The 25,811-nt window shown below is 40.0% G+C and overlaps 3 protein-coding genes across 7 annotated transcripts in view; all 3 read right to left on the bottom strand.

Moving 5' to 3' along the window:
• hspa12b (heat shock protein 12B) overlaps positions 1 to 12,816 on the bottom strand; it is a 31,307-nt gene extending 18,491 nt beyond the window's left edge. Inside the window, exons 1-3 of one of the 3 annotated variants that reach the window (XM_034136585.1) lie at positions 12,635 to 12,816; positions 975 to 1,022; positions 574 to 613 (exon numbers count right to left, since the gene is read on the bottom strand). In XM_034136585.1, the coding sequence (XP_033992476.1) occupies positions 574 to 613; positions 975 to 1,022; positions 12,635 to 12,783 (237 nt within the window). In that variant the 5' untranslated portion in view covers positions 12,784 to 12,816. Of the gene's footprint in view, positions 1 to 573; positions 614 to 974; positions 1,023 to 3,209; positions 3,552 to 8,727; positions 9,323 to 12,634 lie in introns of those variants that run through there. The other 2 variants (XM_034136587.1, XM_034136588.1) reach the window with 2 other exon arrangements.
• Positions 12,817 to 14,060: 1,244 nt separating this feature from the next.
• On the bottom strand, positions 14,061 to 21,168 carry LOC117487860. 3 transcript variants are annotated; one of them, XM_034136593.1, is made up of 10 exons: positions 20,980 to 21,168; positions 20,761 to 20,858; positions 19,954 to 20,097; positions 19,796 to 19,873; positions 19,612 to 19,711; positions 19,453 to 19,521; positions 18,954 to 19,085; positions 18,212 to 18,302; positions 17,938 to 18,100; positions 14,061 to 17,853 (listed from the first exon to the last, which is right to left on the bottom strand). In XM_034136593.1, the coding sequence occupies exons 2-10, from the start codon at positions 20,782 to 20,784 to the stop codon at positions 17,806 to 17,808; spliced, it is 849 nt and encodes a 282-aa protein (XP_033992484.1). In that variant the 5' UTR covers positions 20,785 to 20,858; positions 20,980 to 21,168; the 3' UTR covers positions 14,061 to 17,805. The 3 variants fall into 3 exon arrangements, with proteins under 3 accessions (XP_033992484.1, XP_033992483.1, XP_033992485.1); XM_034136592.1 differs by having other exon boundaries at positions 20,761 to 21,168; XM_034136594.1 differs by lacking the exon at positions 18,954 to 19,085 and having other exon boundaries at positions 20,761 to 21,168.
• Positions 21,169 to 21,337: 169 nt separating this feature from the next.
• Positions 21,338 to 24,798, bottom strand: nagk (N-acetylglucosamine kinase). The gene is made up of 10 exons (XM_034136591.1): positions 24,724 to 24,798; positions 24,238 to 24,322; positions 23,872 to 23,970; positions 23,646 to 23,787; positions 23,074 to 23,184; positions 22,882 to 22,994; positions 22,611 to 22,698; positions 22,423 to 22,520; positions 21,975 to 22,053; positions 21,338 to 21,860 (listed from the first exon to the last, which is right to left on the bottom strand). Exons 1-10 carry the CDS (start codon positions 24,750 to 24,752, stop codon positions 21,658 to 21,660), a joined length of 1,047 nt encoding a protein of 348 aa, XP_033992482.1. The 5' UTR covers positions 24,753 to 24,798; the 3' UTR covers positions 21,338 to 21,657.
• Positions 24,799 to 25,811: the final 1,013 nt, after the last annotated feature.

The raw sequence follows: 25,811 nt of genomic DNA, 5'->3' as shown, positions 1-25,811 counted from the left end.
ATTATTAATGAGCCGTTTTCTTACACAAGCCAAACGGGAAATAAAAAAGGTCTGGAGGACTGGCCAAAAGGAACAAAAAGAAGGAGGGAACCCGAGCCAGCCACACCAGGGGCCGTAGGACCCAGAGCTCCCCCCTAACCAAAAGTCAAATATAATAAGCCCTATGGGAAACTAAATAAAGCAGCGAAAACTGGACTACCAGGTCCTCCAGGCTAAACATAAACATATAAAAATATAGCCTATAGCTCAACCCCCACTAAATGGCAAAGGGGTATTCTGACGAGAGCGTTAGGAAAGGCGAGACATCCTTCTCCTCCAGCTTCTCTTCATATCTCCGCGACTGAGTGGCATTGGGAACACCTGGGCAGAGGCGGAGCCAGGGGGCAGACCAGGTGCAGGAAGGGAGCACGTAACAGGAAAATGACTTTTTGCAGAAATAATAAGGCTATATTGTACCTTAGTGTGCTTGCTAACGGGATACTTCCTGCTCGTGTTCAAGCTTGGGGTGTCGTATGTTTCTGCGAGTGTATGCATGCATTTGTCCATGTATTGGCATCGGACAAACCCACTTACCGGTGAAGTCTGGGGTGGGGACCCAGGGCCACAGGAAAGGCTGGGGTAGAAGATACACGCACATATTAAACATGACTGACCTCTGACATCAGGTCTGGGCTATTGTGTAATAAAAAGAGAGGCAGCGCAAAGCGGAGAGAGAGGCACAGGAAGGGAATATATGATTTATGATTCAATAGCAAATACAGAGGGTGAAAATGATAGACGGGGAGAGAGAAAAGAGGGAGGGGACGTCATGTTACAGCAGAGTGGAGAATGAAAAACAACCAATAGTGTGAGAACAGTTGGTACGTGTAAATGCAATATTTTGCTGTGTTCTCCTGTGACAGTATGAAGGTCTAGGCAGTGTGTTAAAAGAATAATTCACCCCCAAAGTTATAATTTCTATGTTAGCTACTAACCTTGTGTAACCTTGACTTCTTGCAAACATCTTGTTCTTCCTCCACCACCTAAAAAAGAAAAAATAAGTGGTATAAGTACAGAGTACAGTCACTTGCTTTTCAATGAGTATTCAGCACTTAACTCTGGAGCTGTGATATTTACCTGCCTTGTCGTTAAAATATAAAACAATGTGCATAAAAATAGACCTGAATTTGGTGAGCTGTCCTTAAGCCGCTTCAGAAAAGATCCCCAAATGTCGCATGACAGAGTCCCTCTTTTAGATTGGTCCCACTTTCATGGAGTACTTTATTTAGTACTAATTTCAACAAGTATTATTGGTTATGGTGGTGCAGTATTTCTCATGTACATAGGGGTACATATTTGTGCTCCACATTGACAGCATATTGCCCAACAGCCACACTGTGTGTTACAGTCGCCCTCCACTGTGATTTCAGGGTAATGCACCCTCCTATTTACTGCTAAATCTCCTCCCCTTTAGCTTTCAAGAGAACAGCTGCTCCAGGTGAATGTTGTTCATTCCACCTCAGTCGTTATTAAGGACAGAGGCTGAATGAGGATAGAAAACAATAGCGCGTCATGGATTATTTGAATCCGTGTGGCAGTTCAGGCTTAGAAAAGGAGTGTTAACGTGCCAGAACCCTGAACTAAATGAGCAATTTAATACTGTTTTCACTAAACTACGAAGGTTATATCAAACACACCACTGTCGTCCTCTTGTTTATGCCAAACAGTGGTTCTGATGAATAGCTGTCAATACTAAAAACATTGTCGGATCTCTAAACCTGCATGATGGAAAAAGGAGAAACTCATCATTTTGATTTATCTAAAAAAAGAGGCTGTAAAAGGCTCTGATGCAAACAAGGTGTCAGCTTCGAATCAAACCAACGGATGAAACTTTGACCTTTTTGTAGGACATGCCACTGCCAATTTTACTGTCAAAACACATAGAGAAAAATGTTTCTGTTGCTGTAACTAATAGGAGGGCACTTAAATGTTAGGAAATTAGTTCATCAAAATCCTCCAGGGCAACAAGATTCTACACTGAAGCACTGGTTTATTGCACTTTTCCATTTGTCATAAACATCATTGAAACTTTCATATTTAAATTGATAATAGACAGAATATTAGAAAATAAATTCCAGCATTAGTTTAGAAATACATACATTATTTATCTATAAGCATACAACACCTTTTTTTACTGTAACTTAAGGTTCACTTTACACATGATTAGCACCACCAGGCATTATGCTTTAAAGGCTACTTTTGACTCGTGACAGTCAGCAATCAATTATCAAATAACCACAATACTGTGTTTGTGTGGAAGTTTCCGATTAAACAACTCATTGCCGTCAGGGTATTTAAAGAACATCAAGAAAAAGTAGTGCATGAAATGATGCCAGATCTTATGACTTTGTTCCTTTTAAAGACATTCAAAAAGATGGCTTGAGGTTCCTTTGAGAGGTCGAGGGTAACTAGGTTTATCTATTCATAAATAATAAATATTCACTGTATGATCGGTAAGATTTTGATCACAATCAAACCTGGATATCCCACCTTTATAATTTTAATTTGCAAGTGTGGACTAGATTTAGCATCACCATTTTACTTATTGCCTAATTTCAATTATCTACATCTGCCTTGTTAGGGAATGTACTACAGTGAATGTACCACTGTATGGAAAGTGTCGTGTTTATACTGTATAAAGTTGCCTTGCCTTGAATGCAATGTTTCCTAAATGTAATATTAAAAAAATGTAATATCACGATATAAAAACAAGTATCCTATAATGATTTAAAAAAAAAGAACTTTGTGCAAAACAGATTTAAGAATAAATAATGGAACAACTTAACAAGTACAACTCGATTTCCTTTGTTCATACCAAAGAGCTGTTGAGAAGAAGAACACAAATATAAATATGAATGGCCTACTAAATGTGTATTTCTTAAAGAACATGAGACTCTATGTGACGGTAATAAATCATGTGACACACATCGTGGATTTCCTCTCCTCCTGAAAAGCATGTGCACGCCTCTGCTCACACTCACACATTACATTCTTTATCTTCTGTTGACAACTTTTCGCTTTTTCAGCTTTAAAAATATTAAAACTACAGTGTGGTGTTTTTAAGAAATTGTAGACCTAGTGAATACAGCCACGTTGTCAAATATTACCGGGGTTCATTGATTACAAAAAAAGAGGCAGCGAGGCAAATGGGTTATATTTTGTTTACTTACGTGAAATGTGGTGCGTGGGGCGTATGGTCATCTGGACGAATAGCATCATTAGGAAGCGTTGACTGACGTATATTTCAACCAATGACTGAGCTATACAGCTGGACAAACGCGACCCACGACACAGCGTTTTCCCCCCTCGACGTTTCGGCAGAGAAACAGTGGATTTCTCCGGGTTTTCTTAGACAAAACCGTTAAGAAACTGACAAAGGAGACACGTGTTTATTTTGTAAATTGGAGATTAATAGAAGAATTGGTTTACTGTGTGGTTTTCCTGTGACGCCCGGGACCGGAAAGACGTTTTCCCCCGACAGCTGGTTTGCAGATTCCCCCTGTGAGCACTTTAAGTTGGTGAGTCTGTTGTTATTGGTGGAGTGAAGGGGGATGCTAGCTGTTTGCTACCAAAAATAAAGAATGAGCAGCAACAAAGCGAGAAGAAAGAATCAAGAAACGCTAGCCGTGCGAACAATGTTATTCAGAAAAGCAATTACCGTGTGCAAATTCCCTTATAGAGGTCTATTTATTAATAGATTGAATCAACGTGACTGTTAACATTACTTATGGTGTTGAACCAACTAAAATATCAGCATGAGAAGAAGAGACAACTTTTATGAGAACGATGAAAAGGAGACAAACAAACTTAAGTTTCTTAATAAAAAAAGAACTGTATTGTAGTAGAGTATTACACGAGAGCGCTGTCAAGTTAGGGAACATATGCAGTATTCAAAAGTTGCATTTATAGGCTATCTATTCTTAGATAAGTAACACAGGCTATGATAGGCTACTAGACTTTACTTATACACTGATTCAGAGAACAGACTTTATCTTTAAAAGTCTGATTGTTTATCATATCTTAAATTGACCTTCAAAACAAAAGTTAACTAAGTGCTGATTATGTGTTATTTATTTGCAGAAAAGCTTTTATTTCTCAAGCCACGCAGGCATATGTGTATAAAAAGTGTAGTGGTCGTGTGGCGGAGGGATGTTTGTTCACATGTTGCGTTCAAGGACCCTTTGTGAGCCCCGAGTTTCCCCTCTCAATGTTACTGTGACGTGTACGGCTGAAACGATTACATGTTGTGATTTGTTCTTGGCCATTTAGTTTGCATATGTTGCAAACATGTAACCCAAATGGAATGTTCCTTGTGGGATGTTTCAACTAAAAAGATGTTAGAAGTGCAATATTTTATTAAATTATGCAAAAAATAGTTAAATCTATTTTCTTGTCACTTGATTTTTATTCTTCAGATATTTCTCCACATTTATCCTGCAACCCCTTGGGGGATCATAAGTCATTTTTAAGCAGAATGGCTCCAGTTGTATATGATACGATATGTGGCTCCTCTTTCGAGAAGATAATTTAAAGGGGACCTATCATGCAAAATGCACTTTTGTACGTCTTTTATACATGAATATGTGTCCCCGGTGTTCCAGGGAACTCACCAAGTGTCAGAAAACACAACCCTCTCTATTTTCCTCCATACCCAAATCTCTAAAAAAGGGGCTGCAACGGATCTGATAAAAAACTGATCCAGGTTTGAACACTTTCCTGACGTCAGGACAGTGGCACTACGGCTATTGGGCCAACTCCACCAATCAGGAGGAGACAGCCACGGCCATTGCCGTTCGAAAGCGCTGGAGACGCTGTAGTACATATGCCAGGACAGTAGATGGTGCTGTTCTGCCCTTACACAAACAGAGCTAAACAAATGTCAAATTGAGCAAAATGAGGCATGGCTAAAATGCATGATCTGTTTGGTATTTTGAAGAAAAAAAAAGTATAAATATGCCTGATATAGGTATGGTCCTACACTATATTATTAAAATATAGCATGATAGGTCCACTTTAAATGTAAAGGTACGTTTGTCTGAAAAATAAAAGCAACTTAAAGATAATTTAATTGTTGGAAAATTGTGATGCATTTTCTATTCTATTTGCTGATCGACTCTATGGTCATTGTTTTGCTGATGAATTATATCATTTGTATGGCCTTGTTAATCATATTTAGTCTACGTTCATTGACATAGACTCATAGGCGCGTTCACACCAAGTACTTTGCCGTATTTAGTGCCGGCACTCAGTGCCCCGGCATTTATAACCCCAGGGCATTTAGTACAGATTGCGTTCACACCGGAGTACTTTTCCCTGATTGAAGATTACGCAAATGACCCGCTGACGTTACTTCGTCTTCTTCTGCTTTGGGTTTACTGGCAGGCCGCAAACAACTTCACGGCGTATGCTGCCACCCGGAGTCCCCGGCCGGAAGTCCCCGGAGTTGGGGACTTCCGAGTAAATAGTAAATAAAATGGCGGCTCTACAAAACATTTCAGAGTTGTACGGGGCGTGGTTTGCAATTCGCCCAGCCAATCAGAACTGGGGCACTTTTTTCCCCCAGGAAAGTACCATCTCTCAGCAGGCACTAAAAATGGGGGTAGAAGTTCCCGAGATTAAGTGCTCTTTTTGGTGTGAACGAGACATAAGGGGTACTCCGGTGTGAACGCGGCTCATGGTGGACAAAATATTAGAAACCTATCTCAGTTAATGACTCAACAACACAACAAGCACAGTCTCCGAAATGACCTTAAAATATAATCTAAACTTCTCTCTTACAGTCTCAACAAAATCTGAACATTATAACCTCAGCATTATAAGTGCACACACTGAGCAATACGTTTAAACAGTCAACAATGTAAAGCCTCTTCTATATTTCCTATTAACTGTTTTATTATGTTGTTTATTTCTGGAGAGCAGCTTCCTTATACTTCCAAATACTGACTGGTCGCACTTGTCTTGTCTTGTTGCTTTCAGAAGCAAAGGAATCAATCAGGCTACCACAATGTCAGTCACTCAAAGCTAACGATGAACTAACGTTAATAACCACTAGGACATATGACCAGAGAAGAAAGTAATGCGATCTATTTCAGGCATGCTTGATGGTGTTTATGTTGTAATATTTCAGAGGAGATTTGTGATTTACAGTGTTTTTCTGCTCAAAGTGCAGCAGTGCTGGATTTTGTTCAATCTTGGATCCATCATCTAATCACCCAGCGTTAGCCCCTGGGGGGAATAGGAAGGGAACAACTGTGGTGGAATATAACCAGATGTTATGATGGAGCTGCTTGCATATCCGGGACACGTCTGTTTCTGTGCATCACTGCAAATATTTGAACAAACATCAATTCATTCTGACGACCCTTTTGGCCAGTTTGTTTTTCATTTGCTCTCCACGTGCACGCTATGTACATATTTTTGAGTTTCCCTTTAGATCATGTAACGCCACATGTTTGCAATATCACACATAGAACTATCAGTCTGATTTCAAGCAAATTACCAATCTTTTTATACTTAGTTTATAGAAGAAAATAAACAATTTTGGTAGTTTTTAATTACAGTTTGATTGAACTATTGATCCTTTAATTTATGGTTTTAAGCAATTTATTAATAAGAAACTAAAATGTATGTTCTTACAGCCCTGCTTATGTGATTTTTCTGTTTTATATCTTTGTAGACTAAAACTCTTTTTGGTTAGGATTCTTAGCTAGATTATTAGATTATAACAGATCAAACACTGCATTTATTTTATATGTTCCTTAATTTGTCTCACAAAACTACAGATGGGAATGTCTTCCTTTTTGTAAACGTAAAACAAATGTACACTTTAATATTAACAATACAACCATGTTACATTAAGAAACGTAAATTAAAAATAATAATACATATCTTAAACTCCGATCTCCTCTCTCTGTGTATTTTAAAAGGATAATCAAGCACCTATCTTTTTAATTTAGGCTATAATTTGGAGTAATGTTATAGCCTTAGTTTTTAAGCTCGTTTCATTTGTGCTATATAGATATGTAAAGATGGCTACAATATTTTCCGCTTGGTTTCATGTGAAGTTAACTTAGAAATCCCACTTTCCTGAAAGAACACGAATGCAGCCCCCAACCCACGTGACAGTCCCAGCTTTCTAACGCTAGCAAGGTGGCTAACAGGATTTAGCTAAATTGAGCTACGTTGCATCGCAGCACAGAGTAATCCCCACCGGAGGAACGACGAATACGCACTCTTCGCTGTATAGTTGCTATAATAACATTGTGTAACGTCACACTTTGAAAGGAGCACGATGCCAGGTAACTTTGACTTTTAAAAACATCTGTACGCTTCGTGGTGTGTATGTTGTAATCCCCGCACGGAGCTTGTTTTGTTGACCTGCTTCAGTGATGCTGCCATGCTGTAGCAGCGTGCTAGCTCATAGCGAAGCTCCCACTTTGTTTGGCCTCAAGCATCCGCTCAGGGACGGAGTTTGACCTCGGTGAAAGTGTTGCAATAACGTATCATATCATTATTATTCATTGCCTTGTTTCCATTTAAGCTGTTTTCAGGCTGTATCATGTTACTGTAAACACCCTATCCCGCTTCCCTTTTGTTGTTGGTGGGATAGCTTTCACCTTAGGCCCGTGCATTGACAGCACCGCTATGTGCATCTATCTATCCGCAGCTACCGGGAGCTAGCCACTTAGCATTACCTCGGCTAACAGCGTCCCAGCCATTTCACAACTTTCCAGGTAGGCCCGTACACCTGGCTCAGCCTGTTAGCTGTTAGCATGCTATAAGCTACTACGACACATCCCATTACACACGGTGTGCTAACTGTTACATTACATAATCTGTTATGAGGCGGGTTATCATGGGATCTTAAAAACGCATATTATGAACAGTTTATTTAATTGCATAAACTAGGGTCGAAACGATCAATAGATTAGTCGTTTCAGATCGACAGTAAAATAATTAGCAACTATTTTATTTGTTGCTTCAGTTGGTTTTTAAGCAAAAACAGTGATTCAATCGATTATCTTCTTTTATCCATCCGCTTTTCTTTTTCACATGTCTTTTAAAACATAACATTTGACTGTATTTGTACTAGTTTTGTAACTAGGCCTTACAATTAATTTGGTCATCGATTAATCTGCCTAGATAAAAAAACTGAAAAATATCCATATCCAACTATTTATAATCTCTGTTTTTAGGGTGGCTACCAACAATTGTTTTTAATAAATATGATTTTCTTTTAGTTTTCATGTAGACTGTACATACAAAAATAATCTTTGTGAAAATATCACAGTGACCCAGAGACTAATGTGACATTTTAACTTGCTTTTTCTTTGTCTAAAACCATCAACCTGCCAAATTGATCCCAATATTGGTTGATCATAAACATTTGCCATTGTTGAGTGTTTTAATCGTGATATTTAGAATGTTCTCTTCCATTCAAACCAAAAGACACCGCCAATTTTTTATAAAAATACAAATCTCTTTTATTGTAATCTAATGTCAGTGCATAGTTTGTACCCGTGTCAATTAGAAAAACATGAACTGCTCGCAACAAAATGTACAAGAAACATTTTTTCGCTACATTAAGACAATGCCATTTGACTCAGTACTAGTGTTTAATCGCATCACAATTTTTGTTGATATTCTGAATTATATTTATCTTTCTATTACTGCTGAGCAGCATTTTACCTTTCCATTGTGTATCCTTCACCCTCATCAAATCGGTTTAGATCACACTCTGCTCCCAGGCATGGAAGACGCTAGGACCTGCTAACTAAATATTACATGGTGACTGACACATGGTTATGCAACATGAACATGTTAAGTGCTACATGCGGTACATAATGGCACTGTGCTCTCTGTCTCCACTTTTCCTTGTTCATGCTGTTTCACACGCTGCGCAATCTTCTCTTATGTCCCCTGAGCGGAGGCTTGTTTACAGTGACTCAATTGTTGGAATTGATTTCACAAGGTGAATCACATGATCATTCTTAACCATTATGGATTCATACTTTTTTGTAGTCTATAATAGGGCTGCACCCCATTTGTCTTATTCCTCTTAATACTGATCCTATTTTTTAGCAGCTAAGGCCTTTATGGTGTAATCTATAACTTGTCAGAAAATAATGATAATTGCCTTTTTACGACAAACCCATGGTGATGATTCAAGTGGCTTGTTTTGTTCAAATAGCAGTCTAAAACCCAATGATATTCAATTTTAAGTAGCATAAAACAGAGAAAAGCAACACGTTCCAAAATGTGGAAACAAAAATATGTTTGTGCAATTCATAGAGCAAGTAAATACACCAATCATGCCTGATATATCAAATTATGCTTAAGTGCAACACATCCTAAGTGAATTTTTTTAAACTGTCCGTTTAACTTTGGCAATTTACATCTTTGTTGTTCCATAACACTTTATAGACTGCAGTTAAAGGGAGTTTGAACACACTGGCAGTTTGGCACACACGCAGGCTTCAAACACGTCCAACATGCTGGCGCCTTGCTTACCTAGTGCAGAATAAAATGTAGGCTTGTCGTATTAATTTACAAAATGCTCTTTCTTACCCTCTCACTCTCTCCTTGCCTCACTTATTATTTGCCTTGGTAGCATGTGAATCCATTCACTGCATTAATAGACTGGTTTATCCACAGACAGACAAACAGAGACAGCTCTGAGCCTGGCAGGCAGACTCTCCTCTTAGTCTACTAACCTACTTATATTATACACGTTTATTTAAACTCTTCTGATGGACGATTGTACGTAACTGTGTGGCGTTAGAGGCAGCTGGAATAGGTGTATATGTAACCTGAATGTGGATATCTTGTGTGTTAAGCTGCTGGGAGTCAAACATTGCCATCATGTGTCTGCATCAGGCCGACCCTGGGGCTGCGTTTGCGCGAAGCCTTGTTGAGATCATCGCCCCCCCCCTCTCCCCCCCCCCCCCTCTCCCCCCTCCCCCCAATGCGGGGCTGCAGTTGAGTCATGACAAGTCTGTTGGAGCTGGCTGGCAGTCTGAAGATTATGTCATTAAAAGTGGGCATTTCTTATCAGAGCAGGAAAAGAAGGGATGCTCATATTATGTTTAATCATCTATTTTACCATATCAAAGTAGTGTAAAGAGTCAACTTCAGTTTTTACCAGTCCGGTGTGGCAAACCAGTTGGATTAACTGACTGTGCATTCTGACATGTTTTGGAAAATAAAAAAATAATTAACCTTTGTTGATGGTGTAACATAATATGGTTTGTCTGACAGCTGTTGCTGGCATCATGAAGGTAATCATAATTTTAGCCAAGATGGGAATGGGGAGACGCACACAGCATGGCACTTTGTGTTTCAGAACAAGAAAGTTTGTGTGTTTTTTGGGGAGGTAGAAATGCCTTGAGCATTGAGTGATGATGGCTCATTGACAGACGGCGATTGATGTATGAGCAAGGGGGTCAAAGTTTAAGTGTAAAATAGTATGTTCCAATTGTATGCATACTTTAGGCAGCTGCAGTATGTAATTATAGTGAAACTAATAAGTATTCCATAAGAAAGCGAAATATGTAAAGAATGCTTACAGAAAATCAGTTATTGACACATGCAACACATTTACTTTCCTAACCCATCAAGCTACGACAAAAGCACACATTTAATGCCACAGTTTCATGAAAGACAGCGAAACTAAAATAATTCCAATTTGTATTCTTCCTTTTAATTAAGTGGTTTGCTAATAAATCTCCAGCTAAAAGCTAAGGGACAGATGTCCTTTCGCAACACCTGCAGCCTCTGCATTTACTAGTCTTACTAACACTTATCTTACTTTCCACTGTCGTGTTTACATATCTTGGTTTTGCTGCCCATGACTTAGATTGTAATCTTTGTTGACCTTTTTGTTTTGCTACAAACACTAAAGATTAACTGTAAATTGAAACGAGGAAGTTGACTAGTATATTCTCTTTATAATTGCGTAATCCAAATGGTTTTTAGCTCTCTGGGTGTTTGTTTGCCTGGAAATGTCAGTGAACTCCAGAGTTTGTATTTTCCTTGCTAATAATTCACTCTGGCCTTTTTCACAGAAGCACTTAAATTCATCAACATGAAAACTGATTGATAAGAGTCTTAAAAGACCAAACTTTTCATTAAGCCGTCATATTAATTTAGATTTGGATGACATTTTAAGTTACCACAAAGAAGTTTCAGAGAAGAGGATCAGTCCCAGACGGTGTTGCATATTTCCCTCCGTCTCTTTTTCACATCCCTAGATATGGAAAATTGTTCTTTGGCAGTTCTTTGTTGGTTATGAGCAGCAAAACTCAGACTCTATTACCCGTGGGAGCAGTTATTCCGCTGTAGCTAAAGATGTGTTTGAGATGCTGCCCATTTGTCCAATTTGGATCCTGGGCCTCAGCCTTGATTCAGCTGGGATAATGTTAATTTAACAGCCAATAAGGCTGCAGCCACACAAGGACAATAACAGAAACGCACCGAAATCGTTATCAAAAAAGTATTCCGTCCACACGCAGTAGGCACCAGAAACGTGTTCGTCCACACGAGACAGCTCGAACCGCTGGAGACGCTGTAGTACATATGCCGGGCCTGTAAGTGGCGCTGTACTTCTGCCACAAAATACACCAAAAGTAGCGAAGAAGACTTCTCGCGCATGCATGGTTGCCCTTCTGTTTATTCTCCGCGCTGGATTTAGCAGCAGAGGTGGAGTTTCGCCGGTCAACATGTCCGTTAAAGTTTAAATCTTCCGGACAAAATTAGAAAAGTGCCGGTCAAAGGTCTTCTTTGTTATTTATTAAGCTTTAAAACAAATGAATAACGACTATATAATAATATAAGAATAATACACGGAGGACGGAGCCTCTCTTTTCCTCCCTCTCTCCTGTCAGTATCCGTGGTCTCATGCAGCTGGCTGATCCAGTAATGAGTGACCCGACAGTAAAAATAAACATATTTATAACTAGTTTAGGTAGTTTGAGAGGTAATTAAAATAGCTAAGGGTGATTATCTAACTTGAAGTGTGTGTTTTGTTCCGCTCATCGCTCCATCACAGCGGGCGGAGCTGCAGGTTATCATGCAGAGCTGCGTGTCTCCTCTCCTGTCCGATTAGACTTCACTCGCGTTTATGTCCATATCGATCAAATCTAGCTGGAAGCTCCTGCTGGGTGCACTGTCCTGCGAGATACCGGGACCTGGCTCGAAACACTGGGGTTATTGCGTCATCGTTATCAGGAAATGATCGTATAGGGCGTAATCACGGAGCCATTTGGCCCCCCAGAGCGTTTCGTCCGCAGATCTACCCACCTTGGGACCCGTTATCGTTTTCTGCGTTTCCATGTCGGCCTCGTGTGGCCGAACCGTCTATCTGATAGAGAACTGTAGCGGATACGACCGTTATCGTATTCGTGTGGCTGCAGCCTAAGACTCGGCTGGGGGTTAATGAACGAGTCAAAGTGATCTGCCTTTCTAAAAATGAAACAAAAATATGTTTGCGGGGTGTTTTAGTTGGTTTGAGCATATTTCTTTACATATACTTTAAATAATGACGTTTTTGAGAAGATTTACCCTTAAAGTTTGTATTTTTATTTTAACGTCTTTGTACCTGTGTTGTCGTGCAGAGCCGGCAGAGATGAGCGGTCCAGAGGTGGCCAAGACACCGGGAGGCGGAGCTCCAGGGAAGGAGGGAAAGGAGCCGGTGGCCAATGGGCACGCAGGAGAGGGCAGCGACGCCAATCCCTTCGCTGAGTACATGTGGATGGAGAACGAAGAAGAGTATAACAGACAGGTGAGTGCTCATACCATGGACAATTCCTAATATTCCAACCGATTTTTAAGTTTGGATTGAGACGTCCTTTCGTAGTTTCATTCCACTCCTATTTCTTATTTTTACTTGGCGTTTGCCCTTTCTGTTTTTCCAAAACACATATATTTCTCTAAATGACCTCTCCACCTTCCACTTTCCCTCTTCTTCTTATTGCTGTTCTGCCCCTTCCTACGTGTCCTACTGCGTCTTACCCAACTCAGCCCCCCCTTCCTTCCTCCTGTCTCTTCACTCACTGAGGCCATCCTGTATAAATATATGCTTATGCATTGTATTTAGCTTTTTTGGAGTCTCCCACCCTCCCCTTCTCTTTCTGTATCTCATCCTTTTCTCTTGCTCGCCTGGATGAATCAAGTGCCACTACATTACCGAGAAGATTCCTCTTTAGGGGACCTTTTACCCACTTATCATGCAAATGATCTCTCCTATATTCCTCCCCGTGTTCTTTTGCCCACCAATGTCAACACTCCGTTCTATTTTTCCCCCCAGGTGGAAGAGGAGCTCTTGGAGCAGGAGTTCTTGGAACGCTGCTTCCAGGAAATGCTGGAAGAGGAGGACCAGGATTGGTTCATCCCTTCACGTGACCTCAACAACCAGGGGGTGGGGCAGCTGCAGCAGCAGCTCAACGGGCTGTCCGTCAACGATCACCACAACCTGGAGGAAGTGGCGGTGAGTCAAAGGAGCATTTAATTACACATAAAGAGAAATACAAATGTCTGTATTCAGCATCTCAATTATGCAGATTTCACTTTTATATCTTATTAAAGTAAATATCTCTGGGGTTCAGTTTAAAAAAATAATCGGATTTAAAAAAAAATGGATGGGATAGATTTTTTTTTTTTTACCTTTCCTACACCAACTGCTTAATCTAGAAAATTAATGTTTAAAGAATAAATTCATGTGAAAAGAAAGATTTTCTTACACTCGTTTGTGTTTTTGTCTGCAGAGGAAGAGCATGTTGAATCCCGAGGCGAAGGAGTTTGTCCCGGGGAAGAAATACTAGGAGTCCCCCTCACCCCCATGGAGCCTCCACGCGCACGCACACACACCAGTTCTCACATATTCTCAGAGACTCTGGCGGTCACGGCCGCACACACACTGATTCACACCCACACAACACACACACACACACTCCTACACGCTTGAAGTCAATGTTGCGCTGACAGGCCCAGTTGGGGGGTGGGGGGATTTATTTTTCTTTTCTTTATTTTTCTTTTTGTTTCTTTAATCTTTTTATTTCCTGTTTGTTTCTTGTAAACTGAGGGACATTGGGAACGGGGTGGGGGAGGGGTGTAATACCAGCACCGCCCTTACTGCGGGCGCTAGCTCATCATCGCATTTCAGATGGCACTGTTGATGTTTACAGAGTATGCAGATCTCATCGATGTCCCCTTGGAACTGAGGCAGCTACCAAGGAGTGAAACCAGGACAAAGCGTCAATCCAAAAACACCTAATAATAATAAACTTGGAGAAATTGCTTCACTTAAGTGTTAATTTGTGTGCTGTCAGATTTGAGAAACATCGTCTGTAGATCAAAGGTCTCCACAATAGTACAGTTTAAAGAATGACTAACATTTCAGGGGACTTGATGGGTTTCTGCAGCTGCTCTGTTGTGTCATTACGGTCAGTCACACCCGTTTGCTACTATGACGTAATAAGCTCATGGCGACGTCACAGCTCTTGTGCATCTATAAATGTGGGCTCTTCTTTGTATCTGCGGCGGCTCCGTTCCAAACTAAATACAGACCCCACCCTCCCTGCACGCTTGTTCTTGAAGTGATCTGAACAGACAGGTAATCATGGATGAGAAGTTATTTTCCCAATTTATGTGGAAGTCCATGTTTATCTTTTCTCAGATGCGTGAGTTTCTCAATCATGCATCCAGTTGAGTTAAGCAAGACAAATATTATTATAGAGGCAAGGTCAGAGATTTTTGGCCCTTTAATAAAAAAATCTCAGTTATTTGTGTTCACGGCGTCATCCTTTAGTTCAATTTAGATTTATGGGGTGTAGTGAACAACCTTGTTACAGGGGAGTATTTGGTCTGGAACACAGCCACTGCCTCTTTCTGCCGGATCATTTGGTTTGTCCAGCATCAGATCAAGTGTCCATATCCAAATCAGGTTTTCAAATAGCCTCTCCTCCTATTTTATTTCTTTTTTTTTCTCTTCATGTTTTTGAGGATGAGGAATTTTGTGTCTCTACTGGGTACAGTAACCTGTGGTGTCATTCAGTCCTGTTTGCAGGAGGGAATGTGAGGGGACAATATTGTCATGGCCAATCAGAATAAAGCAGTATGGAACATGTGGCTGGCAGTATGGCTTCCTTGCTGTTCTTCTTTGTAGGTTGACGTCTTTTGAGGAAGTTCTTTTTAACCATAAATCTTTGTAGCGGTCTGGCTTTCCTTGAAACATCGCCTGTTTAGTGCAAGTATAATCTCCCATTGAGTCGAAAAGGGAAAGGTAGTAGTATGTGAAGATGCTTTTCAGGAAACCCAGATGTCATGTTCTAGTCTCAGCCACTTATGGTTTAAAATGCAGAGGCATTATCTTGTGACCTGAACATATATGTTCTTAATGTCACCATTCATTTTTAGTATTAACAGTGATAATGTCTGTTGTGTTTAGGTGTTAAGAACACACTTGTGCACTTGTAACTTATTGAAGTATTTGAGCTCTCCTTTTACAACCATGCAGCCTAACAAGTACTCCGGTGTGTTCTTAAAGTGTGAAATCTGTGTTTAAAATTGAACTTCCTCACAGTGTTGTGGTGAATGGCGCCCTGGTGAAGCCAATAGGAATGTCCGCCAGGTGGATTGTACAACATGAAATCATTTTTGGTGATTTTGTTTAGACGCGTTTAGATGACATACGCCGTTTAAAAAAAAAAGAAAAAAGAAAAGAGGTCCTGAAGACACAAAGAGTAAGAATTTCAATACAAATAAAAATAATGAAAAAAGAAGAATAAAGATGTTAAAAGACAGTTGCTCTTTGTTGGTCTTTTGTCACATTTTGATGCACACTGGTCCCCAATAAATCAATATGGTTTTATGCTTCTATTTTCCAAAGATTTGTATAATTCAAATAACCTCTAATACTATCAATGTTGCTTCATTGGGAAATGTTCTTTTAATTTGGTTTACTAAATGGACAGTAGTGTAATAGTAAAGGTATATATGCTTGGTGTTATTTTGTACAATCATTTGCCTAATTGTCAGGGTATTGTTAAAATGTAGCCTTGACAAAACTATTCTATATACTTTTGTTATTGTCATGAATGTTACAAACAATCTCACCACAAGGACCATTCAGTATCTGTCCTCAAGCTTTGGATCATATCACAAAAATCTTCCTGGCAGATTTTCCCTAGTAGTCATGGAAATGTAAAGTTGAAATATCCATTTTCTCTAGCACCACTTATTTGGGCATTTGCAATCCCATGACGACTGTTATGACTGAAGGTCATCTTCTGAATGAACTTTGTGATGAGATTGTTCAAACATTGGCCTTCATCGGAGGAAATGAAAACTCTAAGAAGGGAGAAATATTACATGGGTATGGAGCTTGAGCCAGAGCAGATCGCTGCAGGTATGAACAAAGTGCTCTTAATGTAGAAAATGCCAATTAAAAATGTCTAGCAGCCATTAAAGTAACAGGAACAATCAGGGATGTTTGGGAACCTCCTGATGCTATGTAATGTGATTTTTTTTTTTTACAATTTCAACCCAAGAAGTCATTAAGTTGTAACTGAAGTTATGTTTCTATGTTTTAGGAAGGCTATGAAACATCAAACTACACAATCGACTTGGCGCTCTTTCTATCTGGACTTCCTCACCGGAGATCTTCACACGTCAGGACAAACTGACTTCAATCATCCTTCACTGAAAAACACGAGGACGAGGGAAAAAGCAACACGCTGCCGCACAGGTCATGTTGACCTCCTTTCTTTAGGCCTCATGCTGGCTACTGTCTCCAGTCCTTCTGAACACAAAACATATGAGGTTCCTGAAACAGACCCAGAGCATTTATGGCCGAATGATGTCCTCCCTTTGGAGTGGTGGGGTCAGGGTCGTTTTCTACAGTCAACCACTTCTGTAAGGAGGAGCGAGTGGCTTGTTCAGGGTGTCTGACTACAATGACAAAAGCCACATGCCAATTACCCATTTAGGAGGGAGTCTCAGAAAAAGAGCAGCAAGGATGAATCATCTAACCCCCGAACAGAAGCAGTAAATGAGTGTGGCATCACTCACGGACGCAAATGACCCCATTGGAAGATCACCATTTTATAAAGCAAGCAGAACATCATCAATCTAGTATGATGACCTTAGTGACCCCTTATAATCTCTGCTACTCAGAACGTGATTGCAGAACTGTTTTTTTGTTGAAAAATAAATGATAAAACCGGAGAAGGCATTCCCTTTTTTTCACCATGGCAGCACCCTGTTAAGTGTGTTTACTTGTACATTAAAGCTGCATGTACTAGAGACTTTTAGAACAAGACTTAAGTAATAATCATTACAACTTTTACAATTGCTAGAGCACAGTAGGTTTACTGCAGGACTTTACTTAAATGTTATATTGTGGTATGTTTACTAAAGGGATCTGTGTACTTCTTAACTGCTGCTGCACAGTTAAACCTCAGGATGTCAAGAAGCCCATTGTACTGTCTCCTTTAAGAGTCTTCCTGCCAGCAGATGCTTTACTGCTGTTTTATGACTCATCCTCAGCTTCTGTATCCTGAGGCGAGAATCATTGACCGCTGCCTCTGTTAGGAAGGATTTTTCCCATGTGGTACCCCTTTCAGGCTAAAAAGTGCAAGTGATTGGAAGAAATAGCATCCCTTTTTTTAAACTGTTTGACACAAGACACAAACAATGTATTTTGGTTGATCTGCAGTGTATTGAAGCAAGAGATGAGATTCAGAGGGAAGAATAAAGTGTCTTTTGAGGAGGTCAATGACGATGGTGACCGCAACTCTGCTGCATCTTAGGCTGGGCCCACTAGGAGTAGGCACACAAGGTCATTAGCGAAATAAATACAAGGTGTTTGATGATCATCACACACACAGACACACAGTCTCTTACCGCAGCAGAGTACCTGGATTGGTACTCTGTCATCGGCTGCGTCCTGCTGGGCTCTGCGCAGTGGAAGGTCGGCTGTATGTGGGCCGGAGTGAGAGTGCTGCTACGAGGGGGGCAGGTTTGCATCTTGAAGTAACAACTAGAGCACTCAGGGTCCCATGCATAGCTGAGAGGGAGGAGAAAGGAGAAATGTCAGAATATTGCACATAGGGTACAAGAGAGGTTTGTGGGAAGAAACTTTAATAATTTGTAAAAATGTGTAAAAAAGTGAGGTTACCAACTGCTCGAAGTAGGCTGAATGAAGGAGCTGTTTGTCAGTCCAGAAGCCGGTCCCCAGCCCCTCCAATAGCCATCACAATTTTCCGCATCTAATGAGAGTTGGGAATTTCAGTTAATTCACTTAAAGGTGGGGTAGGTAATTTTGGAGAAACCTGCTCGAGTGCGCTAGAATTTGAAAATACACAGCCGGAAAAAATCTGCCACTTCCTTACAGAGCCCCTCCTCCAACACACACGAACGCGCACATGACCAATGAGGGCACGAGATAAGTTTGTGCACTGATGGAAGGCTGACAGGCAGGTAGGCCATCCAGTTATTTTAGCCGGGCCGGCTCAAATGATTGGTCGTACTTTTTACAGTACTACGGCTTCCACAGATGAAATTTTTTGAATGGATTTTTTGTCAAAGCACTTAAGATATTCATTGCTATCGGGATGTTAAGAGCATTCCATGGAATATAACAAAAAGTGTATCTCGAGCCGGTTTCTCAAACTTACCTACCCCACCTTTAAACGATTTGGGACTCAGACATACTAAATGTAATCATTTAATATTTTGGAAAATATACTTATTTGCTTTCTGGCTGAGAGTCACATGAAAGGATGTGTACTTCAGAATGATAATTAAGTACACTACAGCTGCTTGTTCTTTACATTGCCAACCATCTTTTTGTGATTTTGTTGTCTTTTACATAAATGCAGTAGAGAATAGCTGTGTGTGTGTTTTTTTTTTCTTTCTACCTTTCATGGTGATAATTGGACGGGAGGCCTCGGGGAGGTGGAGCAGGTTATTCAACTCGCCTTCACTGCAGACAGATCTGAGGAGGTCTTCACAGCAGGACGGATCCACACGAGATAACAACACAATCACACCTAAAGGTGCCAAAATATAGAGGCGGGATAATGGAAATGGTGTGTGGTTCTTTACTCAAATCATGGGAAGATTGTGAGACAGTGGGCCCAATCACCGTCCTACATAAGAGCAAGACACAGATACTTAAAAGTCTTGCTTAGCCTCTTTTAGTGTCATTTTGGAATTGTTTTCGTCCTTTTGTAGTTATTTTATTTGTCTGCGGTGGGTTTACGCATGAGCCTGTACCCAGAAGACATGTTTAATAATCTCTCCGGGACTCCAAGTGCCACCTAGCCTATAGTTTAATGTATCTTGAAATAATATAAGGCTAAAATGACAAGATGAATCAATCAAAGCTCCCTAAAAGTAAAAAAGGAGATGTGTTACCTTCCTCATAGAGAACATCAAGCTTCTGCTGCGGCTCATCTCTTGCTTCCTGCTGCTCCAACACATTTACTGTCAAAAGAAAATGACCGGATAGCTCAGAGATGTGTGTACAGTATTTGTGAGTGTGTGTATGGGTGTGTTTAAGAGAGCACTCCTTACCTTTTGGATCAAAAACACAGTTCAATCGACTTTTCGCCTCCTCGCCAAGTATAGATCCAAAAGGATGCAAGGAAGCAGGGAAGAGAGAATAAGAGGGAGGCTGAAAGAAAGAAAACAGGAAGTGTGAGGGTCGTCCTGGTAACAGAAGATGAGATGTGTGCATGTGTGTGTTGTTGTGGCTCACCTGTAAACCTGAGCCGTAGGCGCTGTTAGACGTCTTGTAAAAGTTATGGTGAAATATAGGCCAGGTTTCACGTTCGGTCTGTGAATACACAATCACATCATGTCAGTGAGTCAGTCTGAAATTGAATAAATCTTTCTTGTTCTGTGTGTCTCTCCAACCTGAGGTGGGCTGATGAATGAAGTAGCAGCCTGAGCTTCAGTCCTCGACTTCGGCTGGTTGACCTGCGGCCGACGCTCACTGAAGGGCGGAAAGTCTCTGTTGTAAGTAGTGACATATCTCTCCCAGGGCATCATCCCCACTGTCTGGAAGGGGAACACATGTATTGTGACGGGGGGTCATATTAAGTACTGTGGGTCAGCACAAAGACAGGATTAACACGGTATCAGTTACACTGGTTTAATTATGTAGAGCCTTTCTCATCAGATCCTTTATTTAAGTTAATTCTGCAATACAACTACTTAAGCTGCTAGTATGATAACAAATAAATTACTCAATAACTGATAGAGAAGTAACGGAATAAATAAAAGCTTCAACTAAATGTGGGGGTCAATTTAGAAACAAATAATTATGCAAAATAACAGAATTGTACATAAACAGATTTAGAAGCTTTAGTCTTCCATGTATAACAATTTACAAAGTATTATTAGCTAAATATACTTGAAGTAGCGGGATTAAAATAACAGTTTATTTCTGCTGCCCTCAAGTGGCCAAATGTCAGATAGCCTTAACGCAGGTTTAAAATTAACCTGTTATACAACATTAGTTCAAAACTGCTAATAATTAAGTTAGAGGCAATATTTAACAACTGTATCATCATCTGTGTATATTGGTAAGACTGTAGCAGCAGGAGTCTACTTTTAACCTCATTTCAATTCAAAACAAACCAAGAGAAACACAATAAGAAGGCATTGTATTGCATAATTTAACTCAAAAGATGAGAAGTGCTTGAATCTCATAATATTTACCTTAAACTGGTTATAGGGAAGCATCTGCAGGTCTTTAGATTTCTCTGTGGTAGAGTAATCTCAGCGCACCACCAACAGCCGTGAAGCTGAACTGAACTCTGTGAGAGACACAGCCAGTGGAATGTTGCTGCTGCTGTTTTCAATTGAATTGTATATATTCAAATGACTGGCAACACAACAAATACTGCTACTTTGACTGTTGCTAGCCACATACTGTACCTCCAAGTCTATCCGCAGTCCCTTTAGGATGTGATGTGAATCCTTGTAAAGTCACAATTACGCATGGCAGATCCAATTCAATGGTTTGGTTAATAGAATAAAACTAGATTAATAAATATTAAATAATTTAAGATTTTTGGAAAACAAATGAACACGAGATTTCCCCATGTCCAAAAATGTAGATCCCACTTTAAAATATTATAAAGAATATATGACCTTTTAGATGCATTAAGTATTATCTCAGTAAAAGTATTAAAAATACAAAGTAAATATAAACTGTATTCAGGATTTGTTTATAAACACCAACAGGTATTTCGGATCACAGTTTAGAACTTCAATTACTTTAGTGGATAAGAGATTATTTGCAAATCTGAATTCGTTTTTTATTATAAATTTCAAATGTAAACAACTGTTGTAAAGGTGCAAAGATTTACAATTTCAATAAAACAAAAAAAGGAATATCAATTAAATGGTCCAAATAGGTACTATGCAGCAGTAAAAGCAAAGATTTTGAATAATTTCATCAAACTTCTTTGTATCTTGTAGTAAAAGATCAAAGGCAATATCATTATTACAGAATAATTATTATCATCATCACTTTAGCATGATGCTAATAATGCAATCTCCCTTTATCTGAACTCTGATTGGTTAAGAGCTCCAGGATGTGCAGCGGCACTATCATTGGCTGCTGTTGAAAGTGTGTTGGTAGAAGACTTTGGCGTTAGCTTTGTAGTCCAAAGTTAAAGCTGCGCCGATACCCTGAGCCCCCAGACTCGCTCCGCCGAGGGCCGAGGACTGCTGCAGGGACAGGAGGCTGTAGCCATGGAAACGGCCCTTGAACTTGTCAGATGATGCCACTTTATCCAAGACCTCGGTGAACCCTTAGAGAGAGAAATACAGAAACAGAGGGGTAACTGAAAATGGCTGGGATTCTTTGCAGATGATGCAAATGATGTTTAATGAAGGACCTAATTGTCTTGATTTGTGACACTGACCTGGCTTCAGAAGCTCCCAGCTCTTCCACACTGAGCCCACACACAGGATAGGCAGGCCTAGGTCACCATTCAATAGAGGCTTCGATCACAGAGAGACAAAGAAATCACAAGAAATTCAAATGTGAATATGAGTATGTGTGTGGTGTGTGTGGGATAATAATGCTGGTGAAAGTTTTATTCTGAGTGAAAGATGAGTCACGCTGATTCACAAATCTAACACAGCTCTCAAACCATGAACTTCATGTATAAATGACACTTCACACTTCTGAGACAATTTACCTGGAAAAGGAAACTTAAAACTACTGTAAAACCAATACAAACACCTATCTGAGAACCAAAAAACATTTAAATAAAACACTGTGAAAAACGAACTGAACTAGATTACATTTAAAAAGTCAAAACTAAATTGAAAATAGGTGAAAATACTGTAACTTTGGTTATTTGTTACCTCTTTTGCTGCAGGTAGGACTGCTTCTACATGTTTTGCCAGGACTCTCCCAGCCTGAGTGAACACATGCTGACAGAGAGCATCCCCTGCTTTTGCTCCTGAAACACAAAACGTTTCAGTTCACCTTCCAATCAAAACTTAAATGTTTGCTCTTAAAAGAACCAAACAGGAAGTGATGCACAGCCTACCTTCAGCGAGCTTCTTGCAAAAACCTGCAAAATGGGACTTCTGGAAGTTTGTGTAGAGGTGCGGCAGCATGCCTATCAGATCTGACACCTGCATCAGGACAGTACATTTAATACATTTATTTTTTTAATGCAAGTAAACCTTCTAAACTAGGACACAGACTCCTTTGTCAATGCTAGTAGACAAATATGAGAGGTAAAACATACTGTTTCTATTACCCTGAGCTGGTATTATTGTACATAAACACATTTCTTGCTGTTGTGGCAATCTGACCTGGAAGTACTCGTACATGGCCTTTCTGACATGTGTGACGTCATGAGGAGGAGCCACCAGGTTGTCTTTGGCATCAAACACCGTCTTCACCGCCAAGTGAGAGATCCAGAAGGCTGAGAAACAGAGCTGTGAGTTTCTATCAATCAGTAAAGCCATACATTATTCAAATATATTACATATCTCCATGGTTACCTCCTCCTTCATCCCCCATCATGTGACCCCAGCCTCCACAGCCGACCTGTGAGCCGTCAGGGTGAACCAGCTTACAGTTAGAGCCGGTCCCTGATATCAACACCACACCTCCTGCAGAGAAAACCGACACAGTGAGCTGATGTCATTATATGACAACAATAAGGATGACTGCATTGATCTCATTAAGCCATAAATGTGGAGAGACTTATGAAATTATATCCCTTTACACCCGAGTGTAAAGTATGAAGCCATGCCCTGTTATATGACTTCTTAGGCCATACTTGAAAATGACTTTTAAAGGTTAATGAAGATGGTAATGTTGTAATTCGTGAGTGTCTATCGCACAAATATTTCCTTGGGTATTAATGAAGTTCTTGAAACTGAGTTTTTTTTATTTATTATGGTGTTAGTACTTAGTTATTTCCAAGTAACATTACAAATACCATCACTGCATATAGGCGATTTAGATTGGTTCAGTGTAAATTCAGGCTAGTCCTTAACGCCTTTCTCCAGCATTGCTTGGTTAAAGTGTTGTGCTTTGTGGGGATTCATTGCAAAAAAACACTAGTTACCGTGATCACTGGCAGTTGCCATGGCACCAATAGCATCTGTGGTGATGAAGTAGTGCTGGCTGAGAGCGGGGAACCGCTGCTTCATTTCAGCGATCAGTTTGTCGATGGCTGATTTCTGCTCTCCCCCACTCAGAGACATGCCCTGCACACACAAATAAATCACAGTTTGAAATGCCACTTATTTCTTAATGAAATACTATCCCACAACATTGTATCTTCGACTTACCAATAGGCATAGTGGCGTGTTTGGATCCAGCCCTGCCTCCATCTTGGCTTTCTGCACCATGTCGTTGATGGTGTCGATACATTTGTCAACCCCAACCAACTGTATACAAAACATATGAACACAAAGAGCACAATGACTGATAGCATTATTGTTTGTAAGAAACATGTCGAATATAAAGTACAATATTTAAATCTGAGATGTAGTGTAGTAGAAATATAAAGTTGCATAAAATGGAAACTATTCAAGTAGAGTACAAGTACTTCGAATTTGTACTCAAGGTACTTGAATGCACTTAGTGACATTAAATCACTGCAAAAAAGGCAAGCACATAATCCAAATTCCTCCATAAATAAATGTTTTCCTCACCCAGTGGTTGGTGGATGGTCCCTCTGTCTCTGCCAGGATCTTTCCATCTGCTGACAGCAGCACCACCTTGGAGTGAGTCCCTCCACTGAGTACACACACAGAGAACAGAGGGGATAAACGAAACTGAAACACATAAACACAAGCTAAAAACTAAAGTATTAGTCATTAGTCCCTTATAAACTCATAGCCGAGGCAGAAGGGACATAAAAAGCTTTACAACTATCTCATATTCGTATGTAAACGGACAGTACCCCACAGGTAACTTAAGCGAGAGAAAGGGGTCACGAGACAGATGCTCGCGCACAAGAAGTCAGATAACTAGTCTGTGGTCATAATGAAACTCTTTCAATATCGGCTGGTACCGCGAATTTCTCAGTGGCAACCACGAAAAAACGAGTAAAAGCCTACAATTCATATTAGCCTTAACTTATAATTCATAATATATGAAATTGTAAAGTTTAGTTTTATATTTTAACTTATTCTCACCCCTCTACTCCGCCGAACACTGATGCCATGTCTCACTTCCTGTTTTGGTTCAGTCAAAGTGCACAAATATCGCGGGAGTTGCAACTGAACTTCAACCTGCAATACTGATAAATGACCAATAGGCGGCAGCTGTGCTCTTTCTTCACAATACTAACTCCATAGTATCAATTGTATTTATATCATAAGTATAACTTCAATTCATTTAAGATAGTAAACACTATTAAGCATCAAATAAAACCACTTACAACTGATGACATATAGCCTAATGTTTTAATCATTTCATAAATTGTGGGAACACATAACTATAATGTATATTAAATTATATATTCTTCGTGTGCTTGCTGCATGCTTTTACAATGCTGTTGTATTGCAAGTAACCATATTTCTATTTGTGTGGGTTTCTATTTTCTGGAGTTCTTTGATTGAAGTCTTGTGGTGTTTTTTCCCCCGCTGATTGCAGACCAACAGGTGAGAGTGATTTGAGTTGATTACTGCCTCAAAGAGAAATGCCTGTTTTTCTCTTTCACCCAAGCCTGAGCAGATTGTTGCATCAAAAAGAGAAATACATTATTCAAGAGCCTGGCAGTGTGCAGGCCTCCTTTGTGCTCTGGCTCCAAATTAGAATTGTTTTTCTTGCACCTGAGTATTTTTGCCTGGACGTGCACCTGGTCCCTCAATACATAGGTCTAAATGAAGTCTAAAACCCTATATTCAGTCAGTGTCAGGGATTTAGCAGCATTTGTTATGATCTGAAACAGGGACAACAGCTCTGAGTGAGCCAGCAGGAGGCATCTGCAACACATTAACTCTGGGGCCAGCTTCTCTTTGCCAACATAGACTGCTATTATCATTCCTTGGCTGCTCAACATTATTTTAATATCTCTGTAGTTGAAGTTAGTACTAATAATGAGAAATCTGATCTTTCTTTATGATGTTTGCTCGTAGGCCTACAAGGAATAATAACTCTTCTATGAGATGTTGTATAGTCCTGCTGTGATGTCCTGCAGTTAGTTAGCCAAACATAATGTTATCACATGAAGTATACAGTGTAATTATTATTATTATATAGATTGCATGTGCGTTAGAAA

The sequence above is a fragment of the Trematomus bernacchii genome, unplaced genomic scaffold (assembly GCF_902827165.1).
Source record: "Trematomus bernacchii unplaced genomic scaffold, fTreBer1.1, whole genome shotgun sequence".
Classification (NCBI taxonomy): Eukaryota; Metazoa; Chordata; class Actinopteri; order Perciformes; family Nototheniidae; genus Trematomus; species Trematomus bernacchii.
The sequence above is the reverse complement of the archived record's forward strand: the minus strand, read 5'-3'. Positions and strand labels throughout refer to the sequence as shown.